The sequence below is a fragment of the Myodes glareolus genome, chromosome 2, assembly GCF_982192425.1.
Source record: "Myodes glareolus chromosome 2, mMyoGla1.1, whole genome shotgun sequence".
Classification (NCBI taxonomy): Eukaryota; Metazoa; Chordata; class Mammalia; order Rodentia; family Cricetidae; genus Myodes; species Myodes glareolus.
In genome coordinates, this window is record NC_142027.1 from 123,969,014 (window position 1) to 123,996,866 (window position 27,853).

The 27,853-nt window shown below is 41.7% G+C and overlaps 1 protein-coding gene across 13 annotated transcripts in view; it reads left to right on the forward strand.

Annotated features, from left to right (window-relative positions):
- The window catches only part of Clip1 (CAP-Gly domain containing linker protein 1), a 119,480-nt gene that overhangs the window by 21,774 nt on the left and 69,853 nt on the right, over positions 1 to 27,853 (forward strand). For 7 of the 13 annotated variants that reach the window (XM_085679293.2, XM_085679240.2, XM_085679259.2 and 4 more), the window contains exons 2-9: positions 9,932 to 10,122; positions 12,895 to 13,439; positions 17,137 to 17,261; positions 19,386 to 19,608; positions 21,982 to 22,179; positions 22,706 to 22,809; positions 23,933 to 23,993; positions 25,624 to 25,656. In XM_085679293.2, coding sequence (XP_085535419.1) covers positions 10,038 to 10,122; positions 12,895 to 13,439; positions 17,137 to 17,261; positions 19,386 to 19,608; positions 21,982 to 22,179; positions 22,706 to 22,809; positions 23,933 to 23,993; positions 25,624 to 25,656 — 1,374 coding nt within the window. In that variant the 5' untranslated portion in view covers positions 9,932 to 10,037. The remainder of the gene's footprint in view (positions 1 to 9,931; positions 10,123 to 12,894; positions 13,440 to 17,136; positions 17,262 to 19,385; positions 19,609 to 21,981; positions 22,180 to 22,705; positions 22,810 to 23,932; positions 23,994 to 25,623; positions 25,657 to 27,853) is intronic. The other 6 variants (XM_085679245.2, XM_085679261.2, XM_085679275.2 and 3 more) reach the window with 1 other exon arrangement.

Genomic DNA, 27,853 nt, shown 5'->3' on the forward strand with positions numbered 1-27,853 from the left:
TCAAGTATTAGCATTTAAGAAGTATCTTTTAGATTTAGTTTATCTATTTATTTATGTGCGTGTGTATGCACATGTGCCCATCCATTCATACATGTGTGTGCAATTATGCAGATGTCTCATGAAGCCTAAAGAAGGCTTTGGATCCCCTGGAGCTGGAGTTAGAGGCAATGGGTGCTGGGAACTGAACTCAAGTCCACTGTAAGAACAATGAATGCTCTTAATCGCTGAACCATCTCTTCAGGCCTTAAAAATATATTTTTTCTTTTTTTAAAAAAATATTTTGGGGATGGAGAGATGGCTCAGAGGTTAAGAGCACTGATTGCTCTTCTAGAGGTCCTGAGTTCAATTCCCAGCAACCACATGGTGGCTCACAACCATCTGTAATGGGGTCTGGTGCCCTCTTCTAGCCTGCAGTCATACACACAGACAAAATAGTGTATACATAATTAATAAATAAATAAATAAATAAATAAATATTTAAAAATATTTTTATGATTTATTTAACTTTATTTTATGTGCATTGGTATGAAGGTGTCAGATCCCCTGCAACCAGATCTTCAGACAGTTGTGAGCTGCCATGTGGGTGCTGGGAATTGAACCGGGTCCTCTGAAAGAGCAGTCAATTCTCTTAACCACTGAGCCATCTGATCTTGGCCATTCTTACAGGTGTAAGATGGAATCTCAGAGTTATTTTCATTTGCATTTCTCTGATGACTAAGGATGTTGAACATTTTCTTAAATGTCTTTCAGCCATTTTAGATTGAGAGTTCTCTGTTTAGGTCTGTACTCCATTTTTTTTTTTATTAGATTATGTGATCTTTTGGTGACCAATTTCTTGAGTTCTTTGTATATTTTAGAGATCAGACCTCTGTCTGACATGGGGTTAGTGATGATCTTTTCCCATTCTGTAGACTGTCACTTTGTCTTGTTGATCGTGTCCTTTGCTTTAAAGAAACTTTTCTGTTTCAGGAGGTCCCATTTATTAATTGTTTCTCTTAGTGTCTATGGTGCTGGGGTTCTATTTAGGAAGTGTTTCCCTGTGCCGATGTGTTCAAGTGTACTTCCCATTTTCTCTTCTATAAGGTTCAGTGTGGCTGGCTTTATGTTGAGGTTACCTACCTTTTTACTTTTTATTTTTTATTGTGTGTGATTTTTTTTTTTTCGAAACAGGCTTTTTTGTAGTTTTGGAGCCTGTCCTGGAACTAGCTCTTGTAGACCAGGCTGGCCTTGAACTCACAGAGATCTACCTGCCTCTTCCTCCATAGTGCTGGGATTAAATTCATAGGCCACCACTGCCAGGATTTTTTTTTAAAAACAGGGTTTCTCTCTGTAGCCCTGGCTGTTCTGAAAGTCACTGTAGACCAGGCTGGCCTTGAATTGCCTCCTGAGTGTTGGGAGTAAAGGCGTCCAGTGAATTTTTTTAATTTAAATCCCAGCAAACCTGGGAATTGAACGTGGGGCCTCACACGTGCTAAGCATACTCTATACTACTAAACTATATTTTCATTCCACCTACTTAATATATATGAGGTCCCAGTCCACAAAGAATAAAAACTACCAATAATCTATCATTATTTGGGAATTATTATTAATCTTTTGTTAAAGTTCCTTCTAATTTAAGAAATTTTCGAAATAACAAAAAGAGGGGCAGGAGAGATGGCTTATTGGTTAAGAGCACTTGTTCTTTTAGAGGACCTGGGTTTGGTTCCCGGCACCCACATAGTGCTTCACAGGCATCCCTAACTTCAGTTCCAGGGAATCTGACTTTCTCGGCTCTCCTTCTTGGACACTAAGCACATGGTGTACGTGGTGCACAGACATACGTGCAGGCAAAACACTCATCCACACAAAATAAACAAATCTAAGAGAAAACAGTAAATGGAGCATGGTGGTGCACATCTATAGTTCCAACACTCGGGAGATGGCGTGGAAGGCCCAGAAGTTTAAGGTCATCTTTAGTTACATGGAAAATTTGAAGCCAGCCTGGAGACCTTTTTAAAAAAGATTTATTTTTATTTTATTGAATGTTCTACTTGCATGTATATACCTGTACACCACATGTGTGCAGTGACTGCAGATGCCAGAAGAAGGTGTCGAATCCCCTGCAAATGGAGTTAAGGGTGACTGTGAGCTGCCATGTATTTCCTGGGAACTGAACCCGTGTCCTCTGGAAGAGATGCCAGTGCTTTTAACTACTGAGCCATCTGTCCAGCCCTACTGCATGAATCCTTATTGAGAAGAGAGGGAGAGAGAGCAGAAGGAAAAAAAATCAGAATGAAATTTTTAGGTCTGGGGGTTTAGCTCAGCAGTAGTGTTTGTCTGTTATACAAGAGTCCTGGGTTTAAAAATAAATAATAAGAGTCCTGGCTTTGCTCTCTGTGCTGCAAGAGTAAAAGAAATAATAAAGCGAATAGGCTGTAGTGGCTCAGGTCTCTGATCCCAGGACTCTGGAAGGAGGATAGCGTTACAGAATATAGAGAGCAGCAGATGAGACTGTTAGAAAAACAAACAAGATAAAACAAAAAGATATTTATATATCTATATATCTGTATCCATCTATCTATCTAAAAATCTTTATTCTATACTGAGTTGTAAACTCGAATAGTAGCAAGCATCTGAGCATTTTGCTCTTTTCCAGTGAGATGAATTCCAGAGCTACAGCGAAGCTGCAGGAACTTTTGGCATTTTAAAAATGAACTTCTAATGGAGGAGGAAGTAGATTGGGGGGGCATAGGAGGAGTCAGAGGAGGGGAGGACTGGGAGATGAAGTTGCAGTCGGGATGTAAAATAAATTAATGACAAAAATGAACTTGTTCTGCATTTTAATCTTTGCTCCCCTTGCTTGGTAAATAATAACTATTAGGGCTGGTGACCTTCAGTGCACCAGAGTGGCAGGGAAAGGGCAGCAGTTATTTTAAGCTTGTGATTTACTTCCTACTCCATTTTCAGAATTCCACATTGTAGCCTAATTTTCTAGGACAGAAAAGAAAACGGTGTTTGTAGTTGAACCAAAATAACAACGTGCAAACTGGAAGGCTATGTCCTGTGTTCCTGGTGTTGAGCTCTTAGGCGTGTGTGTGTGTGTGTGTGTGTGTGTGTGAACCAAAATAACAACGTGCAAACTGGAAGGCTGTGTCCCGCGTTCCTGGTGTTGAGCTCTTAGCCGTGTGTGTGATTGTGTGTGTGTGTGTGTGTGTGTGTGTGTGTGAACCAAAATAACAACGTGCAAACTGGAAGGCTGTGTCCCGTGTTCCTGGTGTTAAGCTCTTAGGCATGTGTGTGTGAGTGTGTGTGTGTGTGTGTGTGTGACCCAAAATAACAACGTGCAAACTGGAAGGCTGTGTCCCGCGTTCCTGGTGTTGAGCTCTTAGGCGTGTGTGTGTGTGTGTGTGTGTGTGTGTGTGTGTGAGTGTGCTCACCTGTGCTGCTTCTGCCACTCAGTAGCAGAAGACGATGCTGTCTAGTGGGGGAGGATGTCTTGACACTTTTGGCATCAGCTCCAGGTTCAGGAATTGTGGAGCCTTCCCTTTTTTCTGCTTTGAAGTAGTGAGTCTGGAGTGGCAGACATCAGAATTCCCATTTGTGAGGTCACCAGTGTGACCTCACAGCCAGATAGTTCAAAATGTTTCTTAGCTTCTAGGAAGATGTTAGCTGAGGCCTGGCCTGATCCCATAGATACCATGAGGTACCAGTCTATCCTATTAGTGGATTTGGGTTGTATTTTCTACAGTTCTATAGATAAAAAGTAGACACTGATGTCTCTGTTTTTTATATTCATGTATTCAAATTACACAATTTGAAGAATTATATAATGTCAAGAAAATCATTGTGACTCTCCTGGCAGGATAGTGAGAAGTAGAAGCTCGGAAGATGAGCAGCAGTGTGCGCTCACTCTGAGTGGCTGTACGGGTTGTCAGCGCTCTGTTATGTAATTTGCCATCACATCTCTCTGCAAATAGACATAATATTTTTAGTTCTGTGAAAATACGCCTTTAACATCAGGCCATAACAATTTAGAATGGTTAGATCTAGTTATGAGGAGTAAAAATAGTTTATGACCTACAGACTTAATTTCAGACACATGACAATTGAGAAGCTGTCAGCATTGGGTTTTGATTGTTGTCTTGAGGAGGAGCTGTAAGTTCCAGTGTGAGTTCATGCAGATAACCTCCAAAGGTAGTTCCTGAAGGTTAACATATGATTTTCTTAAGTCTTACCTTGGCTGTTCAGCCTGGCCTCAAACTTCTGACATTCCTTCTCCAGTCCTGGGAATCCAGGCCTATACCTCTTCTCTTGTTCTTGGAGCAAACAGAAATGTCATGGGGTAGTAGGAACTGTCTGATTGGTAGAGTGCTTTCTTTTCATGCTCAACACCCTGAGTTTGGTCATCAGCACTGAGGGGGAACATTCTTATTTTAATTTTTTTTATTTTTTTATAATTTATTTAGCTTTATTTTATGTGCATTGGTATGAAGGTATCAGATCCCCTGGAATTGGAGTTACAGACAGTTGTGAGCTGCCATGTGGGTGCTGGGAATTGAACCCAGGTCCTCTGGAAGAACTGCCAGTGCTCTTGACCTACTGAGCCATCTCTCCAGACCAGGGGGGATATTCTTAAAGAACTTTATGTTCCCAGATGCCTGAAACAAACACTTGATATTTTCTTTAGGAGTTGAGTGTGGAGGCCCTTGCCCTTAATTCCATTTTTCCGGAGGCAGAGCCAGGTAGATCTCTGTTCTAGGCCAGTCTGATCAATGTAGCAAGTTCCAGGATAGTGAGATCTACATAATAGAGAAATGCTGACTGAAAAACAACAAAACAAAAAATAGAGAAAGCAAAGTAGGAATTAAGTCTTGTAACTCTCAGTGTTTGACTCTGTTATAACAGGGGAGATTAAGACCTTTAATCCAAAGTAATTCTTTTTGGTTTTGAGACATGGTCTCATAGTCTTAGCTGGCTTTGAACTTGATATATGTTCCAGGCTGGCCTTGAACTCATGATCCTCTTGTTTCTGTCTCCTAAGTGCTTGCATTATAGGCCTGTGCCACTATACCTAGCTTTACTTGTGAGAGTGTGTGTGTATGTGTGTGTGTGTGTGTGTGTGTGAGAGAGAGAGAGAGAGAGAGAGAGAGACAGGGTTTCTCTGTGTAACCCTGGTTGGTGTGCTATGCCTGGCTTTGCTATGTGTGAGAGTGTGTGTGTGCGTGCATGCATGTGTGTGGGACAGGGTCTCTCTTGTGTTTTAAGATAGAACCTAAACTTGTGTGCTCCCGTCTGGTAGATTGTGCCCTGTGTGCTCCCTTCTTTTCCTCAGTCACATGTCCCTGTTTTCTTTTAGGAATGAGATAACATACACACAGATTGTAGAAATTTGAAATTGCTCCTTCCAGCACATGGAAAGAGATAAGGAGGGTTCAATTCCAGCCTTAGCTACATTCCATGTGCCAGGTTATGTGAGACTGTGACAAAACCAGGAGAAAAGCTAGCAAGCAAAATCCCTGAAATTGCCAGTTAGAGGTGAACTTTGACCTCGGGGCAGTATTTAACTGCTTTAAATGGTTTTTTAAAGGAATGTTTAAAAAATATTTATTTTTAGATGCATGAGTGTTTTGCCTGCATGTATGTCTATGTACCACGGGTGTGCCTTATTCCTGTGGAGGTCAGGTGGTGGACATGCCCTGGAACTAGACGCAAACAACCATGTGGGTTCTGGGAACTGAACCCAGGTCTTCTAAAAGAGCAATTGAGTGCTCTTAACCGCTGCATCATCTCTCTAAACTTGGTTGTTCCTACTTCTACTTTTATGAGGCAGGTTTTAGGTGATTGCTTGTTAAAGAGTACATAGTAAACATATGCCCTGTATTTTGAGAAGATTATGATACTGACCCACATGCTCAATCTTTAAAAATTTGTTTCTGATCAGAATACTATTTTTCTGTAATTTCCTATTCAAAGTTTAGAGAGAAGTTGTATCTGAGGAAAATGGGGACCTTGAATTCTTTTTGTTTGCTTTTTGAGACAGTATTTCTCTGTGTATCCCTGACTGTCCCAGTACTCACTCTGTAGACTACGTGCCTCTAACTCAGAAATCCGCCTGCCTCTGCCTTCCAAGTGCTAAGATTTATTTATTTATTTAGGTTTTTTTTCGAGACAAGATTTCTCTGTTGCCTTTCCTGGAACTTGCTCTTGTAGACCAGGCTGGCCTTGAACTCACAGAGATCCGCCTGCCTCCCAAGTGCTGTGATTAAAGGCAGTGCCACCACTGCCCCGCACCAAGTGTAAGATTAAAGATGCCTCCTACCACCGCTGGCTAGGGAACCTTGAAACTAGTGATAGCTGTTCATTGTGGTGCTTGCTGAACATGGTACCATTCTCATGATTGGAAGACCAGTGGTATTTAGCCTGTGGGGCTTGACCCTTTTGGGGTTGAATGGCACTTTCACAGGGGTCATCCAACACCATAGGAAAGCACAGATATTTACATTATGATTCATAACAGTAGCAAAGGTACTAGGTATGAAGTAGCAGTGAAAATAATTTTATGGTTGGGGGTCACCACAGCATGAGGAACTATATTTAAGGGTCACAGCATTAGAAAGATTGAGAATCAGCCAAGCAGTGGTAGAGCACACCTTTAGTCCCAGCACTTGAGAGGCAGAGGCAGGCAGATCTCTGAGTTCGAGGCTAGCCTGGTCTACAGAGTGAGTTCCATGGCAGCCAGAGCTATACAGAGAATCTATCTCCAAAAACAAAACAATGAAAATGAAAAGAAAGGCTGAGAATCACTGCTCTAGGTGTTATTGTGGTTAGATATTGAATTGTAACAATATATTTGATACAATGTACACCAAAGCTGGGGCGGGGGGTGTTGTGGACAACTTTAATCCCAGCACCTTGGGAGACTGAGGCAAAAAGATTGCCAGAAGTTCAAGGACACTTAGACCATAGCATACCATAGCAAATACCTGGGCTCGTGAAGATGGCTCAGCAGGTAAAGGTGCTTACCACCCAGGTTGACTACCCGAGTGAGATCCCCTCATATGGTGGAAAGAGTGAGCTGACACTACACTGGCAAGTAGTTCTCTAACTTCCATACATGCACCCATGAATAAATGAACGAATGAATAAATGAATATTTTCTTAAAGCAAAGAAGGGTCTGGAGAGACAGCTAATGGTTAAGAACACTCAACTCCAAACTGCCTCTAACTCCAGTTCATTGGGAATCTGATACCTCTGATCTCTGAAGACACCTACACTCATGTTCACACACACACACACACACACACACACACACACACACACACACACCCCTAATAAAAAAAAGTATTTTCTGCCTGGTCTACAGAGCGAGTTCCAGGACATCTCCAAAGCTACAGAGAAACCCTGTCTCGAAAAACAAAAACAAAACAAAAAATTGAAAACCAAGCAAACAAATCCTAATAACATACCTCCCCCACACATAAAAGATGTGGTCTAAACCATAACTTCATAGGGGATGGACACTTTTTTAGAATAGAAGAATATCCTACTTTCTGGAATTGTAACTATAAGCAAACTTGAGAATAAAACAGCAGTCCGTGCTCCTTAACTTCTGAGCCATCTCTCCAGCCCTCATGAATTCAGTTCCCTGCAACTACATGACAGCTCACAACCTCCTGTAATGAGATCTGGTGCCCTCTTCTGGCGCATGCAGACAGGACACTATATAAATAATAAATTTAAAAAAGTATAAAGCACACCTTTTTTTTAAAAAAAAAAAAACCCAAGGATACATCATCTAAGGTTATTTGCTTCTTTGAAATAAATACTTTGCTCCTTTAGTCTTGGGTTCTAGATCAGATCTTAGTTAAATTACAAACTTAAGATAATAATCTAGTTCAAAAATTTTCAGGTTTGGGGCTGGAGAGATGGCTCAGTGGTTAAGAGCATTGCCTGCTCTTCCAAAGGTCCTGAGTTCAATTCTCAACAACCACATGGTGGCTCACAACCATCTGTAATGAAGTCTGGTGCCCTCTTCTGGCCTGCAGGTATACACACAGACAGAATAGTGTATACATAATAAATAAATAAATAAATAAATAAATATTTAAAAAAAATTTCAGGTTTGCCTTTGTCTTCAAGAAATTCTGTAGGGCACACGGGACAGCAAAACAGTTGCTTTAGTGTTGATGTTGAGCAATACAGCTTCCTGTTTGGGGCGGAAGTGTAAAACCTTTAGTGAGAAGGAGCAAGAAGGGATTGTGTAGTCAGAGTCCTTCATGCTGAGCTCCTGGTACTGCTTGGTGCTTTCAAGTAGGTGCTCTTCCTGCTTCTTCTGTTAGGAGTGCAAGCAAAACAGTAGCTGTTTTTAACTTCTCGGAGATGATGTAGTTCTAAAGATAAACACTTTACAAATAGTTCTTGACTAAAAAAACAAAAACAAAAACAAAAAAACACCCAAAAAACAAAACAAAACAAAAAAACTCTGAGGCACTGGGTGGTGGTGGTGCATGACAGGGAAATCTCTGTGAGTTCCAGCCTGGTCTACAGAGTGACTTCATGACAGGCTCCAAAAGGTACAGAAAAACCCTGTCTCAAAATCAAAAACAACAACAATAAAAACCTATAAGGTATCATTCAGTGTTGTAAATGCAAGACTCCTATGCGCGCACGCGCACACACACACACACACACACACACACACACACACACACACACACACCGGTATTGTTGTGTGGAAAGCAAGGCTGTAAAGCAATGTTTTTTTCTTGGGACGGGGTCTCACTCAATGTAGCCCTGGCTAGCCCAGCACGTAAGGCAGCCGTCCTACTCTTTTCTCCCAGTTTCTGGCATCACAGGTCTGAGCTACCTCCTTGGATGTGATTAACTGAAAAATATATTCAAAAGTTTATATACATCGACACAAGGTCTTTCATGTGGGGAGGTATTATTTATTATGGTGACATAGCTATTAATTTTTTGAACTTGTTGGATTTCCCCTGTGTGCTTTGGATATAGTTTGCTTTGTTCAGTAGCTGTGCATCATTTAACTTTGAGATATTGTGATCCATATTTTGGAAACAGCTGATAGTGTGGAGTCACACCACTAATATCTTCTGAACTTACTTCATTCACTCATTTGCTGGCTTTTTTCTTTCTTCCCCCCTCCCCCCCCTCTCGACAGACTGTATGTATGTATCTCTGGCTGTCCTAGAACTAACTCTGTAGGCTGGTCTTGAACTCATAAAGATCCTCCTGCTTCTGCCTCCTCTGAGTGCTGGGATCAGAGGCAGACACCACCATGCTGGGCTCAGGCAGTCACCTTTAAAATTTTTATATTGATTTTTATGTGTATAAACATTTTACATATATGTATGTCAGAAGAGGGTGACAGATGACAGAGCATCTGGTACTGGAGTTACAGGTAGTTGTGGCTGTCTGACCTGGGTGCAGGGAAGAACCAAACTGGGTCCTCTGCAAGAGTAAAAAGTGCTCCTAATTGCTGAGCTCTCCAGCTGCTCAGGCAGTCACGTGATATGTTAGATTCTTTGGCAAGGAGGGTACCTTTAGGTAGAGGAGCTTGTGGGATGCCGCTGTCCAGTAGAACTGTCAGTCCTGTGTGCAATGATGAAAACTTCTCTCTGTGCCACCACCTTGTGGGTGCTGGGAATTGAACCTGGGTCCTCTGGAAGAACAGCCAGTGCTCTAACCACTGTGCCACTGCTTCAGCCCCGGGAAACACTTTTCTTAGAATTCCTCTATATTCTTAAAAATTAGTGAGTTCTCCAGAAGCACCCCCCCCAAAAAAAACCCAACCCAAACAACAAAACGATGACTTCCTGTGATTCTCTTGCCTAGATTAAATAAAAGAATGCACCACTACTGTACCGTTTGGAATTTGGACTAACTATTGTCCCTGTTCTCTTTCTTCTGATATGTTTCTCTTTTCAGGTTTAATCGAGAGATTAAGTTCTCTATAGAAACTCCCACATTTGTATGGATGATTGGGGAAAGATAGTGGTACCAACAAGGGAAAGCTGTCTGACCTTCCAAAAAGATGAGTATGCTAAAACCAAGCGGGCTGAAGGCCCCTACCAAGATCTTTAAGCCTGGAAGCACAGCCTTGAAGACACCTGCCGCTGGTAATGTTTACTTTTTATTTTTTTTTATATTATTTCATTTTGGGACAGAGTTTCTCTGCATAGCAGAGGCAGAAGGATCTCTGAGTTGGAGGCCAGCCTGGTCTACAGAGTCAGTTCCAGGACTGCCACAGCTATGCAGAGAAATCCTTTCTTTGGAAAAGAAATACAGAGCAAAACAAAGAACAGCAACACAACTTGTGTGTCCATGTGTGCATGCACACTCCCCGTCCATGCACCTCTGCAGGTCAGGGTCATGTTAGGTATGTTCTTCAGTTGTTCTCCACCCAGCTTTTGGGACACTAAACCTGGAACTGGACGTGGAGGCTAGGGTAGCTGTCCAGTGAACTCCAGGACTTTCCTGTCTCTGCCCCACATAGTTTCTTTATGCCGATGCACCAATCTCAAGTCCTCCAAGCACATTAATTACCTAGTGAGCCACACACAGCCACTCAGAGCTAGAATTCTTCTTCTTTTATTTCCAGGACAAGGTCTCTGTGTAGCTCTGGCTGTCCTGGAACTCACTCTTTAGACCAGGCTGACCTCGAACTCAGAAAGATCCACCTGCCTTTGCCTCCCGAGTGCTGGGATTAAAGGAGTGCACCACCACTGCCTGGTAGATGTAGAATTCTTAAAAATCACATTTTTGGAGATTATTCTTTCTTAATTTAGTTGATTTAGTGGGAGTAGTTAAAATAATTGTTAAGTTAAGTCACTTGAGTTATTTGATCCCTACAGTATTAAGAAGGTATTTTGATTTCTCTTAATTTTTCCAGATCTTTCTCCATGGAATTAGAAACAAATAAACAGTAGTCTACTCTAAAGATTTATGACATGGGGCTGGAGTTAAGAACATTGCCTGCTCTTCCAAAGGTCCTGAGTTCAATTCCCAGCAACCACATGGTGGCTCACAACTATCTGTAATGAGGTCTGGTGCCCTCTTCTGGCCTATAGGCATACACACAGACAGAATTAGGTATACTTAATAAATAAATAAATAAATATTTTTTTAAAAAAAGATTTTATGACACTAACTGAACTGTAGTTGGCTTTCAAGTCAGTGAGGAAGCTTTTCCCAGACATTTTATGCGTAAGTGATTCAGTCCATGCAGATGGCTTTAACACAGTATTCTCAACTTCAGTACTGCAGCCCTTTAATACAGTTCCTAATATTGTGGTGACCATAAAATTATTTCATTGCTACTTCATAATTGTTTTTGCTGCTGTTATGAATTGTAATATAGATATCTGTGTTTTCTGGTGGTCTTAGGTGACCCTGTGAAAGGTTGAGAACTGCTGCAAAACAAATGGTCTTAGACTGGGAGTTTACAAACAACACAAAAGTGTTGCCCACAGTTCAGGTTTTCTCCCAGTTTTGCTTACATTTTTTTTGACACTTAGGCCTCAGCCTAGATGTCGATTGTTGGGTATGTGTTGGGCTTGTCTTCTCCACAGCACTCAGGCTACCTGCGTTCTTGTCTCTCTGACCTCTTTGAGGGCACGGACTGTGCTGTCTTGCTTTGCTTCCTGGCAGAGAACAATACCTTGAACTAGTCCTAGAGATGCAGCAGCTGCTTAAATATGTGGAGGACAAATAAATACATTAAGTCATTTAATTTTCTTTTTAAGTGCCTTCAAGAGAGTTCACAGCCTCCCTACAGGGGAAGAAATCAAATCAGGGAGGTTGTGTCACATCCTGAGATCATGATAGTCTGGTTAGGAATGTGCACTTTTCCAAATTACACTAAATGTTTAATAAATCCCTATTGGATGACTGAATGGATGTTTTCAGTGTAAATACACATTTCTGGCATATTAACTGTTATCTTTATGATAGGACAGAGGTTGCACTAAAGTATTTTGCCTTCCCGGGGCTTTTGGCTATCTTTTTGTTTTTACTGTGATTCTACCTCCACCGTCAAAGGCGATAATAGTGTTGCTATAGAGATGGCAGGGGCCTCAGCCCCAAATCCTTTCATCTGTCAAACATGACTCCATGTGTCTGGTTGAATAGTCTGAGTTTTGTTGGCGTGACATACTCTGATATGAGAATGAATGAGTCTTAGTGGATCTGACAGGTATTCCTGAAATGTTCAGGAAGGGAGTGGGGTGGCCATGAACTCAGAACTTTTTTTCTTGCCTTAATGATGTCCAGTCTTAATTGCAAAAGTAGAATAAACCTCACTCCACAGCTCACGGTTTTGACTGTGTTCTACCTCCTTGCTTAAAAACAGACAAACACAAAATTTGTCCAACAAGCCATGGTCTGTTCATATTGCTATTGTTTTCTCTCTCTTTAGGTTTAAAGCTTTTTGTTTTTTGTTTTGTTTTTTGTTTTTTGAGACAGGGTTTCTCTGTACCTTTGGATCCTGTCCTGGAATTTGCTCTGTAGACCAGACTGGCCTCGAACTAACAGAGATCGCCTGTCTCTGTCTCCTAAGTGCTGGCATTAAAGCTGTGCCCCACCACAGCCGGCCTAAAGTAGTCATTATTATTATTATTATTATTATTATTATTATTATTATTATTATTATTATTAATGTGTATGGGTGTCTGGGGCCAGCAGAGAAAGAATGTCAGATCCCTGAACCTGTAGTTATTGACAGTTGTGAGCCACCATGTGGGTGCTAGGGATTGAACCTGGGTACCCCTGCAAGAGAGTCAAGTGCTTATAACCACTGGGCAGTCTCTCCAGCCCACTCTGTGTTTTTCTTTAAGTTAGAAGGTAACTGTTGATTATGATGTTGAGTCTTTCTAACCCTTCTTTGTTTTCAGCTGCAGCTCCAGTGGAGAAGACAGTACCCAGTGAAAAAGCCGCAGGCCCTCCATCCTCTGAGGCCCAAGATGAATTTGTGGATGACTTTCGAGTTGGAGAACGTGTTTGGGTGAATGGCAATAAGCCTGGATTTATCCAGTTTCTTGGGGAAACTCAATTTGCACCAGGCCAGTGGGCTGGGATTGTTTTAGATGAACCCATAGGAAAGAACGACGGTTCGGTGGCAGGAGTTCGGTATTTCCAGTGTGAACCTTTAAAGGGGATATTTACCCGGCCTTCAAAGTTAACAAGGAAGGTGCAAGCAGAAGATGAAGCCAATGGCCTGCAGACAGCTCCTGTCAGAACTGCTTCACCTCTGTCCACTGCTACAGCCACTCCCTCGAATATTCCCCACAAACCATCCCAGTCAACAACAAAAGAAACTTCAACTCCATCACAGATCAGCAACCTTACGAAAACTGCCAGCGAGTCAATCTCCAACCTTTCAGAGGCTGGCTCTGTCAAGAAAGGAGAGCGGGAACTCAAGATCGGAGACAGGGTGTTGGTGAGTTGGTGTGCACAAGTCACTGTGGCCACTGCTGCTTCACTTTTCCATTTTGACATCCTCCTCCTCTTCTAATTGTTCCTCCTCCTGTTCTTCGAGATAAGGTCTTTCTTTGCAGCCCAGGCTGCAGCAGTGCTGTTCATCATGCTTCCTTCTACCACACTATTTTATTTTTTTAAACATAAATCTTTGATTTAGAAATAAGAAACATGGGCTGGAGAGATGGCTCAGAGGTTAAGAACATTGCCTGCTCTTCCAAAGGTGCTGAGTTCAATTCCCAGCAACCACATGGTGGCTCACAGCCATCTGTAATGAGGTCTGGTGCCCTCTTCTGGCCAGCAGGCATACATGTAGATAGAATATTGTATACATAATAAATAAATAAAAAAAAAAGAAATAAGAAACATTTTTACTTTAAATTAGTTAAAAAAAATAAGATTTAGAAACTAAGCATGGTAGCCGAGCGGTGGTGGCAGAGACAATCTGCAGCATGAGTTCCAGTCCAGTCAGGATTACACAGAGAAACCCTGTCTCAAAAAATGAAAAATAAGTGAAAAAGAGGGGGAGGGAGACAGACGCACGCACACACGCACGCACACATGCAAATACGCAAAGGGACTTAGAAATCTGAAATGTTTCATTTAAAATTTTAAAATTTAAAAATATTGTCAGGCATGGTATTGAATGCCTACAATCTCAGTTCTGTTGAGGCAGAGGCAGGAGGGTTGAGTGTTCAGATCCTGGCTATGCTATATAGCAAGACCCTGTTTCTAAAACCAAAAAACAACAGAACAAAAATAAAGAAATAATTGGGCAGAGGCAGGGAGCTTGGGGAGATAGCTCAGTAAAGTGTTTGCTTTGCAAGCACAAGAACTTGAGTCTGATCTCCAACATCCACATAAACGCTGAGCATGGTGGTGCACACTACTGCTGACACACACGTATAGCCGGGGCTGGGGGTGAAAACAGGGAGCCTCTGGCTCAGATGCCCCAAGTTTCCTGTTTCTATTACAAAACAATCAATGTATGTGTCCAGAGAGGAGCTCAGAAAAGACAGATTTGTTTTGTGACAACCCATGTTCATGGTGTCTAATCCTCCTAGAGCTTAACTCGTCAGCAGAAAGACATTACTACATTTATAAGAGTCCTACTCCTCCACCTTAAACCACAGACTTCCCACCAGGCCCCACTTCACTGGACACTGTACCACTGGACACTAAGCCTTAATGTGAGGATTTTGTTTTGTTTTTGAGACAGGGTCGCACATATCTTTGGTTGTTCTTAAACTTACTATGTAATCCAGGTTGACTTGAACTTCTAAGCCTCTTGCCTCTACTTCCTGAGTACCAGAATTACAGGTGTTGCCACCACACCTGGTATATGTGGTACTGGGGACCAAACCCAGGGATTTGTGTGTGCTAGACAAGTACTTTACCAACTGAACTACACCTCTAGCCTTTAGTGTGAGTGTTAGTGGAGTCCGGCCGTATTGGTGCCACAGCAATAGAGATGAGAAAATGAACCTAGATGTCAGCATCGACTATCATTAGCCATGAAAAATCCTACATTTATTATTTTTTTTCTCCATGAAAAAAATTACATTTATTAATTTTGTGTGCATGAATGTATGTGTACAGGGCATTGGATTCCTGGAACTGAAATTACAGATGTTTGTGAACTACCACATGGGAATCAAACTCAGATCCACATAGCGGTGGTGTTGCTCTTATAGAGGGTGGTGGTACACGCCTTTAATCCCAGCACTAGAGAGGCAGAGGCAGGCGGATCTCTGTGAGTTCAAGGCCAGCCTGGTCTATGAGAGCTAGTTCCAGGACAGGCTCTAAAACTACAGGGAAACCCTGTCATCGAAAAACAAACAAACAAACAAACAAAAAAAAAGAAAAGAAAAGGAAAGAAAGAAACCAAAGCAGGAAGTTCAAAGCCTAACCAGACATGGTAGCACATCTCTTTAGTTGTAGCACCCAGAAGGCAGAGACAGGTGAATCTCTGAGTTTGGGGCCAGTCTTTTTTGTACATAGTGAATTCCAAGACAACCAGGGCTACATAATGAGACCCTGTCTACTGAAAAAGACTTGGCTGTGGTACAGGTGGACTCCGTACAGACTAACTAACACCTTAGTGAGACTGTCTCAAAATGGGAAAAGAGGCTGGAGCTAGAGCCCGGCCATAGAGCACTTGCCCAGCATGCACAGGGCCCCATGTTCAGTCTTCTGTACTGGTGTGGGAGAATGACAAAAGGCTTAGGAACAGGTGAGAAAATGAAAAGCATGTTCTGAAGAAGGGTTGTGGCCAGGCAAGTGATGCAGGCTGCTAAGCAGCAGTGATTGAAATGCTGTTGCTGTGTATGAACCTGGATGAGGGATAACAAAGTAATGCTGATGGGATAACTTTGGTGGTAACTAATGTTTATATGCATATTAAAGATAGTTAGGAAAATATTTTAAAAGAGTCTTAGTTTTGGGGCTGGAGAGATGGCTCAGAGGTTAAGAGCACTGACTGCTCTTCCAGAGGGCCTGAGTTCAATTCTCAGCAACCACATGGTGACTCACAACCATCTGTAATGAGATCTGGTGCCCTCTTCTGGCCAGCAAACAGACAGACAGACAGAACACTGTATACATAATAAATAAATAAATAAATAAATCTTAAAAAAAAAGATTCTTAGTTTTGACTACATGTGAATAAAATCGTGAGGCGTGGTCTTTAACAGTTGTAAGGAAACAGAACCTTTACAGTAGAATCAGTCATTTAAAAGTACTTACGTTGCCTTTTTTCTTTACCCTTCCCTTCCTTCCTTCCTTCCTTCCTTCCTTCCTTCCTTCCTTCCTTCCTTCCTTCCTTCCATTTATTTTTTGAGACAATTTCTCTGTTAGCCCTGACTGTCCTGGAACTTAAACTTATTATGTACTGCAGGATGACTTTGAACGTCTCAGCCTCTTGCCTCCACTTTCTAAGTGCTGGTATTACCAGCACCCAGCATAAAGTTTAAATTTTCATTTGCTATGCAATTAGTGAGCCAAAACCACATGTGTAGATTGTGTCTTTAATACGTCACTGTGTTGAGACAAAGGAAGTACAAGAGAATACCAAGAATCTAGGGTCACAGATGAGTTTTACTTCTCTCTGTTGTTGCTGGGTTTTTACTTTTATAGCAAATAATTTATTTCCAACCAGGAAAATTGCTCTGAAGTGATCAAGCATTTTTCTAAAATTTATTTTGTTTATTATTGTGTATGTGTGTGTATTTGTGAGCACACATTTTATGAAATCAGTTCTTTCCTTCCACATTTATGTGGGTACCAGAGATTGGATGCACTTGTTAGGCTCACATGCTGGGGCAGCAAGTGCCTTTATCTAGTGAGTCTGCCTGCTGACCTGGTGTCAAGTGTTTTTCTAAGTAAGATAATACTTTAGTAAAAAGCCTTAATGATTACATATTCTATAGAATGATACAGAATGTTTCATTATTGGACTAGGCCAGACATCAGGTCAGTCTAGCAGTATGTCACTCAGGTAAGCAGCCAGTGTGGCTTCAGGATTGAGAAGAGTTGAGAAGACAAAACAAAGAAGCTGCTGATGGGAAGAGGGACCGCACCACCTGTCATTTATTAGGACCACAAGGAATAAGCTATTGAATGTTTTTTATCTTAAGTTTCACCTTTTATTCTTCTTTTAGGTTGGTGGCACTAAGGCTGGTGTAGTCCGGTTTCTTGGAGAGACTGACTTTGCCAAGGGGGAGTGGTGTGGTGTGGAATTAGATGAACCTTTGGGGAAGAATGATGGTGCTGTTGCTGGAACAAGGTTGGTTTGTGTGATACTGCTTCTCCCTCATACATACAGGTGTGCGCTAGTAGAACTCAACCACACATGGGTAATAAAGTGGAAATGGCTGTCTGAGGAGCTTTGCACTTTGTTTTGTTTAGTGAGACACTATTACTCTTTGGAACAGGCTGGCCTGGGACTGCTTGTGTAACCCAGGCTAGCCTGGGACTTGTGGCAGTTTTCCTGCTCAACTCAGTCTTCCAAGTATCAGAACTAAAGATATGAGCTACTGTGACTGACTAGGAGATATACTTTTATTATCTATCTGTCTGTCTGTCTGTCTATCTATCCATCCATCCATCCATCCTAGGAGCTATACTTTTATTATCTATCTATCTGTCTGTCTGTCTGTCTGTATGTCTATCCATCCATCCATCCATCCATCCATCCATCCATCCTAGGAGCTATACTTTTATTATCTGTCTGTCTGTCTGTCCGTCCGTCCACCCATTCATCCATCCATCCATCCTAGGAGCTATACTTTTATTATTATTTATTTATTCTAGTAGATATACTTTTATTATTCATTCTTTCGTTTGTTTATTTATTTACTTTTTGAGACAGTGTCTCTTTATGTAGTTCTGGCTGTCCTGGAACTTGCTATGTAGACCAGTGGCCTCTATCTCACAGATATCTACCTGCTTTTGCCTCCCAGTGCTGGGATTAAAGGTATATATCACAACATCTAGACTTTTTTATTCCTGGGACCTAACTAGAAAATATTTTTTGTTTGTCTTTGTTTTTAATGCATACTCATATGCACATGTGTACATGCCAGAAGAAAGCTTTAGTTGTCAGCTTCAAGATTCCTCATTGTTCTGGAGTTTGCCAGTTAGGCTAGACCAGCTGACCATTGAGTGTCATTCTGCACAGCAAAGATTTTTTTCTTTCTGGCTTTCTTTTTTGAAAGTAGTGGGCCTCAAGCTGGGTGGTAGTGGTACACGGCCTTAATCCCAGAACTCTGGAGGCAGAGGCAGGTAGATCTCTTTAGGTTTGAGACCAGCCTGGTCTACAAGAGCTAGTTCCAGACAGGCTCCAAAGCAACACAGAGAAACCCTGTCTTGAAAAACAAAACATAAACCAAAAGAGAGAGAGAGAGAGAGAGAGAGAGAGAGAGAGAGAGAGAGAGAGAGAGAGAAAGTAGCGGGCCTCTACAAGTTCCTGAGCATAAGGAGAAGAGTTGTGGCAAAGAGAAGGTAACAGCCTTTGTTAGAAAAAGAAATATAAAATGTGTCTTCATGTCGGATTAGAATTCATCTGTAAAATGTGTCTTCGTGTCAGATTAGAATTCATCTGTGCTTGGGGACTAGCCACTGAGCACCACTCCTGCCCTTGGAGTACAGAGGGATGTACAGGGATTTCTCATAATTCTTTTTGGGCTCACATGACTCAAGTTGGCCTCGAATTACTCAAGTAGCCAAGGCTGCTCCTGAGCTCCTTGATCCTCTTCATCTCTGAAGTGCTTGGATTTTAGTGTATGGAGTCATGCCTGGCTTAGAATGTTTCCTCTTCAGATGTTTTGAAAACCTTGGGTGCTGCTGTGTGAGATGATGCATGGTCATTATTCGTATACAGTGTGTTGAGCATGACATGATTTAGTTAACATTGACCTATAAACCATATATACGCATATGAACTTTAACCCCCAAACATCATGACTCACAGAGATAAAAATCTCCCTAGTAAAAACATTTATGAAGTCATCTCACTTTTTTTGTGTGTGTCCTGTGTATCAAAAACTAAACACAAGGTCTCTCGCACGGAAACAAGCCTTTACCACTGAGCCACATCCTCTGCCCCAAAGCCATCCTGTTACTTAAGCCTTGTAATTGCCGCAATCTCTAGTGTCCTCAGATAACTGACATTTCTAGTTTACTTTGGTGGATCTGCCAGAGTCAGGGACTTGTGTGATTGGTCTTGTTTGTCATAACTTTATTAAGTGGGGTCCCTAAGTCTCTAAACTTCTCTTTACATTTATCACATAAAAGAGCTGCTTATGTACTTACATAATCTCACACATTTTGAGTTGGAAGAGTGTTTGGTTATAGTTGTTACTTTTTGTAATTAAGTTGTATTTGTTCCTTCTTTTATTGTTCTCTAAAGGTATTTTCAATGTCAGCCCAAATATGGATTGTTTGCTCCTGTCCACAAAGTGACAAAGATTGGCTTCCCTTCTACTACACCAGCCAAAGCCAAAGCAGCTGCTGTGAGGCGAGTGATGGCCACCACGCCTGCCAACCTGAAGCGCAGCCCCTCTGCCTCCTCTCTCAGCTCCATGAGCTCTGTGGCCTCTTCTGTGAGCAGCAAACCCAGCCGAACAGGACTAGTAAGCCTCCCCTCCTTCCTGAGGCACCAGATGCCCACATTCAGTGCCCCGCTTTGCTTGTGTGTTCTGAGAGTCGGCTGTAGGCTGTTGTGAAAGTCTGTGCAAGGCAGTTTTGGAACTGTGACTCCTGCAAGTACATGAGTTTTGGAATAGGAATTTTAGCGGCACTTTTATTCATAGTAGCTTTAATCTATGTTCTTGGGACGTCTGTAGTAACTACTGTTTATTCTTTGAAATTATTTGGGCCCAAATGTCAGGGAAATTGGAGGGATCCCATTCATCGTGGACATAAGTCTCTTTCTCTTTGACTTCTAACAATTTTAGGGACCAGCGTATTTTGAGAGAATTTAATGCTTTATAATTTTAGTGTAGTCTAATCCACTACTAATGTGTGAGCGCTCCAGTGTGTGTCGGGCACTTTGGAGCTGGCATTTGTGGGACACCTGGTTTCTTAGATGAGTGCTGGAATCAGAACTCTGGTCTTCATGATTTCACAGCAAGCGCTCTTAGCCACTGAGCCATCTCTACAGCCCCCAGAAAAGTTAGTATTTAGTTAATTCTTCAGCAACTTTAGTGTCTTGCTGTTAGGGAACATGTTCCTATTGGGCATTGTGCATCTTGTCATACCTTGGAATTGTGTTTGTCTCTGGGGCCTCCCTTTTCTTGCTGCCCTGATGTGTGCATAGTACTTGTTTTTGTCTTCACAGTTCCCAGCATCCAACTTTGCAGACATGGTGCTGTTGAACGGAGTAGATCACAGCCTAACTGAAGTGCCTCATTTAGTCATTTGCATGCTGTTCAACAGCTACCCTTGCATTTCTTTGGAATTTTACAAATCCTTCAGCGTCCCTATGAGTTTTCATGCGCCCTCGTGGCAAATCTGTGCACATGGTTTGGTGACCTCACACTTAATGTGCTCAAGGAGATGTTAGTGAGAAGTATAACTTAACCATGCATCAAGGCGGCAAAGCTGGACTAATGCTGAAAAGAGAGAAATGGAATTTGTGCCCAGTATATTTAAATAATTCAAGAAATTCCACAAAATGAACAACAAAAGGCAGTGTAAGTTTGATTGGATTACTTTGCTCTCATAGTCATCAGATTGATGGATTAATTGATGAAGATCCCCACTGTCTGCTCTCTGAGATGAGGGCTCCATAAACTGACCTAGAGCACTTGTTTGCAGATGAAGCAAAGGGCGAATTGATCTGGATCCAGCAACTGCTAAATCAAGGCCATGGACAAATGCTTGCTAAGGATGGAGCCATTTTCAAATACCTTCCCAGTCTGCAGAGCCTGTGGAAGCCTGCAGAGAGGAATGTGCTTCGTTTTGTCCAGTTCCCTGCTGCCACTTCGGCAGGTCATTTCCTCTGTGTTTTATCCGACTGTTAGCTTCAAGACAGAGATGGATAGATGACAAGAAAACCCATTCTTGCTCAGGGTCCCCCAGCCCTTGTCTCTGCTACTTCCTGTCCTTCTGTTTTCCTTCTTCCTTCCTGCCCCACTGTTGCCCTGTTGTCTTCTTCCCACTTACCATTTCTTTTTCTTCATAGGTTTCTCTTTTTCTTTCTTTCCATCTTCTCATTTCCTTTTCCTTCTGTGTCTGACTGTCTTTCTTCAACCCAGACTTTGCTTTTAAATCTTATAAATATCTAGTGATTGGGATCCAAATCCAAGAGACCAGGTTCTAGCGTGGTATCTCCCAAGTTTTTCCTTTGCAAAGAAAAATGCAGGAAATCCTGACAAAAATCCACCTGTTCCATCAGTTGAAGAGCTGTGGCTCTGAGTGTGATGTCTTCATTTGCTAACAATGTTTGGAAGCTTTACAAACTCTCAGCCTTAAGACCAAGATCAAAAGGTTGGCCAGATGTTATCAGAAGATAACAATAACTCTGGCTGAAGTAGTTTAAAGAACCTTGGGATGTTTTGTTTTGTTTTGTTTTGAGACAGGGTTTTACTCTATAGCCCAGGCTGGCCTTGAGCTCATTGGCAGCTTCCCTGCCTCAACTTCTTGAGTCTGGAATTACAGATGAGAGCCATTATATCTGACTTTAGACAAACTTTTAAAATGGGTTTTGTGAAAACTGTCTAGATTCCTGCAATCCCCGTCAGCTGAGCTCAAAGTACCCATGTTTGAGCTACACATTCATCTTCTAAACATCTTCTCAACTTTGCTGTTAGCATCTCTATCTCTTTGTTGTTGTTGTTTTAAGAGGTCTTTTTTTTGTGAGAACTTTGCCTAATATTTTCCAAACCCACAAGCTGGGGCTGCACTTTTGCTTTGCCGAGGAGATGCCTGCTGTGCATGCATTGCTCATTCCTTTCCTCCCTGGTAGCACCATCGCCCTTCACTTCTCTGACTTTCCTTTGCAGTTGACTGAAACCTCCTCCCGCTACGCCCGCAAGATCTCGGGCACCACTGCCCTCCAGGAGGCGTTGAAGGAGAAGCAGCAGCACATTGAACAGCTGCTGGCTGAGCGGGACCTGGAGCGGGCCGAGGTGGCCAAGGCTACCAGCCACGTGGGGGAGATAGAGCAGGAGCTAGCCCTGGCCCGAGATGGGCATGACCAGGTGACGTCTGGTGTTGATCTTGTGAATATGGTGGTGGTTTCTAAATTGAGTGATGAGGCTGAAAAGAGTGCCTGGTGTTTGGAGCCAGGGAGTTGGAGCTGAACATAGGAAATGTGTATCAATTTCTGAACTTGTTGGAAAGCTGTGGTCCGGGTTCCAATTTCCATCATCATTAAGTTTTGTTCTTCTTGATTTTATCTTAGCCATTTGGTCTTTATGTCTAGGCTTTGAGTCTGTCTGCATTAACTGATCATTACTAGAGCCTTAGTGATTACAGATGTTGTTTGTAGATTATTATTAACATATGTTTCATATTGGAAAAGCTGAGACTTGTTTTACTGTTGCCCTCTGTTGCTATATATGGAGTTTTTTGTCATCTAGTTTACAGGAAAGTTGCCAGGAGTAACCAACTGAGACAGAAAGTGTTAGAATGTATCAAGATTGATGCCCACCCATCATGGTCACACTTAGCCATACCCATTTGGAAGTATCCCTGGGCTACTCACTAACATTCTTGCTTCCTCAGCATGTCCTGGAACTGGAAGCCAAGATGGACCAGCTGCGAACAATGGTAGAAGCTGCTGATAGGGAGAAAGTGGAGCTCCTCAACCAGCTAGAAGAGGAGAGAAGGTGATCCTTGAGTGTAATCTTTGTTCAATGTTGTCTTAGCAAGAAATTTGCTGTCAACAACTTTGTTGACAAAACCCAGGGAATGACTGTGTTCAGCTGAAACTGACCTCTGATAGGTGGAAAGAGTGGGCATTGATGGAGCTTCTCCAGGAAATCTGGTATCATTTAGACCTGGCTTGATTAAGAGATACTTATTGCCAATGAATGCCAAACCTCCCGAGGATAGCTTTAGTCAGCATCACTAAAGGAAATTCCAGCCTGGTTTCACTTACCTTAGTCTTTATAAAGAAACTTAATCTTATTTGTTTGTTTTTCAAGACAGGGTTTCTCTGTTGTAGCTCTGGCTATCCTGGAACTTAGTCTGTATACCAGGCTGGCCTTGAACTTAGAGAGCCTTCTGCCTTTGCCTCCCAAGTGTGGGATTAAAGGAATGTGCTACCAAACCTGGCTAAGACTTATTTATTTATTTATTTTAAAATTTTTTTAAAATTATGTATGCAATATTCTGTCTATGTGTGTGCCTGCTGGCCAGAAGAGGGCACCATACCTCATTACAGATGGTTGTGAGTCACCATGTGGTTGCTGGGAATTGAACTCAGGACCTTTGGAAGAACAGGCAATGCTCTTAACCACTGAGCCATCTCTCCAGTCCCGACTTTATTTTTTAATGTGCACTGAGTACATGTATGTCTGAGTGAAAGTGGCAGATTCTCTGGAAATGGAGTTATAGACAGTTGTGAACTGCCATGTGGGTACTGGGCATTGAACCCATGTCCTCTGTAAGAACAGCCGGTACTCTTAACCATTGAGCCATCTCTCCAGCCCCCTGGTTGATCTGATCTTGATTGATTGATCCATTCTGGTATGTATGCCCAAGGGAAACAATTGATTTTTTTTTTTTACTTTTCAAATTTTTTTACCTAATGCCTTCTAGAGTTGATACCTAGATAAAATCTTGGAATTTCTAAATAACTACAGCACAGCTTTTCTACACTAGTGCTCTAAAGATACACACCTTTATTACCTATGTCTCTACGGTGTTTGTTTTCATCAAGGATTCTGCTGTGGGGTAAGGTATTCCTTAGCACTTTTCTCAATGCTTTGTTTCGGTTTTACTTCACAGGAAGGTTGAGGACCTTCAGTTCCGAGTAGAAGAAGAATCAATTACCAAAGGTGATCTTGAGGTAAACCCTTCTAGCTCTCTAAAGCCTTTATGGATGCCAGTATTGAGAAATATGAGTGATACACTGGGCCAGCGATCCTTGTTAGAACAGCTGGTCTAGAGGATGTCGGGCATCCTGCCTCTGGTCACTTGGGTTGTACTGAGGATGGTTGGTTCTTGCACCTGTGATTGCAGTATCCTTAATCCATGCATTAATTAAAATGTTCAGCACTCTTCTCGTGCTTCAAATTAGAAGCTAATTGGATTTAATCAAGTCATAAATCTGGCAGTGTGTCTTAAGACAGTCTTAGTAAGACTCTACTTGCTCCTCAGATGCTGGAAATATCATTGTAAAAAAAATTAAGTTTCAACATAATAGTGCATAGCAAAGCATCTTTGTTCTGTCTCTGCTTTGTTCTGTAGTTGGGCAGAATAAATCCTTTATAACACTAAAAATAAGCAGTGTGTTCTCGTAGTTTATTTTATTTATTTATTTATCTATCTATCTATTTATTTATTTATTTATTGGTGCCAGGGATTAAATGGTTTCTTTTTAAAATAATGTAGTTACCAAAGCAAAAACCAGGAGCAATTTACGCCATTTTTATGGCATACTTAAAAGTCACCCATTTTCAGCCAGGCAGTGGTGGTGCACGCCTTTAATCCCAGCACTCAGGAGAAAGAGGCCAGAGGCAGAGGGATCTCTGTGAGTTCAAGGCCAACCTGGTCTAAAAGAGTTTGTTCCAGGACAGACTCCAAAAAAAAAAAATCTTCTTAACAATTACTCATTAATTTTGAATTAGATACTGCTGGTAAATGGTTTGGATGCTTTTAAAACCACTGCCACATATATGACAAATATAAATTATTAACTTTTTCAAAATTTGAAGATTCTGTAAGATTCTTCATAGCATTTTGTAAAAATTGTACTTCTCTATACAGTCTTTGAATATTGAGTGGACCTAGAGACATGGCCTCACTATGTAGCTGGCTGGTCTAGAACTTACAATTCAAGTCAGGCTTACCTCAGATTTGTAGCAATCCTCCTACCTTTGTCTCCCAGATGTTGAGATTGTAGTCATGCACCACCATGCCCAGCAGACAATATGTGTGTGTGTGTGTGTGTGTTTTATTGTTGTTGTTTGGTTTCTTTTTGTTGTTGTTTGATTGCCACCATCAAGATTTTGGAGTTTGTTGGCTTAAATTTAAGGAGTCCTTCCAAACAGGAGCTCTGATTTCTTTGGAAACAGATATATTTTTATAGTCAATAAAGAATAAAGGGAACAGTTTCTGAGTTGTGATTTTTTTTAAGGTCTAGAATTTAATGGCTTATTAATAATTTAATAGAAACCTTCTTCACTCATTTCATATATAGTTGCATCCTTTAGTTGGCTTTTGTGTTGTTGTCATCCATCTAAAAACACCCCAAAGTCTCATTAGAAATTTCATACCACCATCTAATTCATGAGAATTACCTCCTCTCGAGTTTGGAAAAGGTTGAGTTAAAATATTTACATTAGCAGTAGGTTAGTATAGTCTGTTTGATAAACTTACTTGAAATTAATCAAAGTTATATTGAAGCCCTAACACAGATTGAAACTTTAGTTGAATCTCTTTTGTTTCCTTTTTTTATTTTTATTTTTTACTGATAGCAAAAGAGCCAGATTTCTGAAGATCCTGAGAATGTAAGAGGGCACTTAACTGTGTGGGTATTTCCCTTAACTCAGACTGGTCCAGATTAAAGTGCTTATTGATACACTCAAATACTAACTGCATAATCTGACCTTGGGACTTTCCCCTTAGTGTTGCTGTGCATGTGGCTTTCAGAGCAAGTGCATTTGTATCTTTAAGAAACTGTATGTACTGACTAAATTCTGTGGATTAATCTGTTTAATTATAGGTAAATATTTGCTTTTTAAAGACCTTTTACTAAATAGGAAAGAAATTGTATGAGGGCACAGCCTCCTTCACCTCATTCATTATGTTTTCTAATTTTGGTAGAATTACTTCAAAAGGGATGATGGTGAGGGAAGCATGAACACCTGAGCTGAGAGCTGTGGAAATGCTGGGAGATACTTTCCAAGTAGTCTGACCTCCTGACCCCAGCCTAGATGCTTCCAGTTGCTTTTGTGCATGCTCCCCACTGCTCACCAGTGTAGCCAATAAGAAATCCCAGCTTGTGTTTATTCCTCCTGTCTGCAAGTAGAGGCCATTATTCCTCCCTAAATATGCAGAATATTTTCAGTTACTGTCATCGAGGGAGTTTTTCCTAGCAGCAGTGCTACCAGGTGTGGTGCTGGTTCTCCCTCTTCTTTCTGAGATTCCTCCCCCAGAATAGACTACCAAAGTGGCCTCCAGAACACTGCTTCTTGTACACACTACCAGCTATGCTACCAATGGAGAAGACCTGAAACCTCTTGCTTTGATTTTCCGGTTCAGAGGAACAAACTCAAAACAAAGACTTTTTCTCTGACTACCTATTGACTGAGATAGAGAACTCACATTAACATTTTGATGAGGGTTCCTTTTTGCGAAGCTACTTCAGTGATCTGGGTCTCTCTCTTCTCTCCATCCAGAACAGGTTTTGTTGCCTCCAGTGTCAGTGTGCATGGGACCTCCCTCCTGCCTCTCTGTGTGCTTCTTGCAAGGCCTTTGCTCTCCTTCCAAGCCCTTATCCCAAGATTTTCCTCTTGGGATGCCACATCTTTGTCTCAGAAAGCAATCATTTCAAAGGGCTGTCCTGTTCAGTGTCACACTTTTAGCACAGGCTGTGGCATGGAGGTGGGTTACTGGTAAAAGTCCACTGTGGAGCACCCCCTTCTATGGGAGGGGGAAGGGTTCTTTGCTTTACTCAGCTGGAAGGTCTGAATGGGGGAAATAGTATATGGATTTTTTTTGTTTTTCTTTCTCTCTCTCTCTCTTCCTCCTTCCCTCTCTCCCTTTCTTCCTCCTTTCCTTCCTCCCTCCCTTCCTTTCTTTCTGTTTTTGGTTTGTTTTGTATTTGGAGACAGTTTTTCTGTATAGCTTTGTCTGTTTGACTGTCCTGGAACTCACTCTGTAGACCAGGCTGGCCTCGAACTCAGAGATCTGCCTGCTCCTGTCCCCCTGCCCCAACCCCCAGTGCTGGGATTAAAGGCGCGCACTACCACCTCCAGGTTCTTTTCTTTCTTTCTTTTCTTTTCTTTTCTTTTCTTTTTTTTTGGGGGGGAGGGGTGAGACAGGGTTTCTCTGTAGCTTTGGAGCCTATCCTGGAACTAGCTTTTGTAGACCAGACTGGCCTGGCCTCGAACTCACAAAGATCCACCAGTCTCTGCCTCCCGAGTGCTGGGATTAAAGGAGTGCACCACCACCGCCTGGCTCTTTTTTTTTCTTTTTCCTTTTTCCTTTTTCCTTTTTCCTTTTTCCTTTTTCCTTTTTCCTTTTTCCTTTTTCTTTCTTTCTTTCTTTCTTTCTTTCTTTCTTTCTTTCTTTCTTTCTTTCTTTCTTTCTTTCTTTCTTTCTTTTTTAAGACAAGGTCTTACTCTGTAGCCCAGAATGCTCTTGAACCTGTGATAATCCTCCTGCTTCAAGCTGCTTAGTGCTGGAACTAGTCAAAACCAGCTCTCTTGGCTTTTTTTTTAATTATTATTTTAAAAATTGGGTTTGGCTATGGAATAATAGGCTGGTCTAGAATTTGCTCTATAACCTGGCCTCTATCTCCTTGTCTCTGCTTCCTCGGGTGCTGGGACTATGTAGGCTTGCATCACCATGCCTGGCTGGATATTTGTTTTTTATCTGCACATAGTGAGTGACCTTTTCCTTGAGCTTGAATTCCTGAAGCTATAACTGTAACTACATAGATCTGGATTAAGTTATTTTCTTGTAAAAGAAGAGTATCAATAG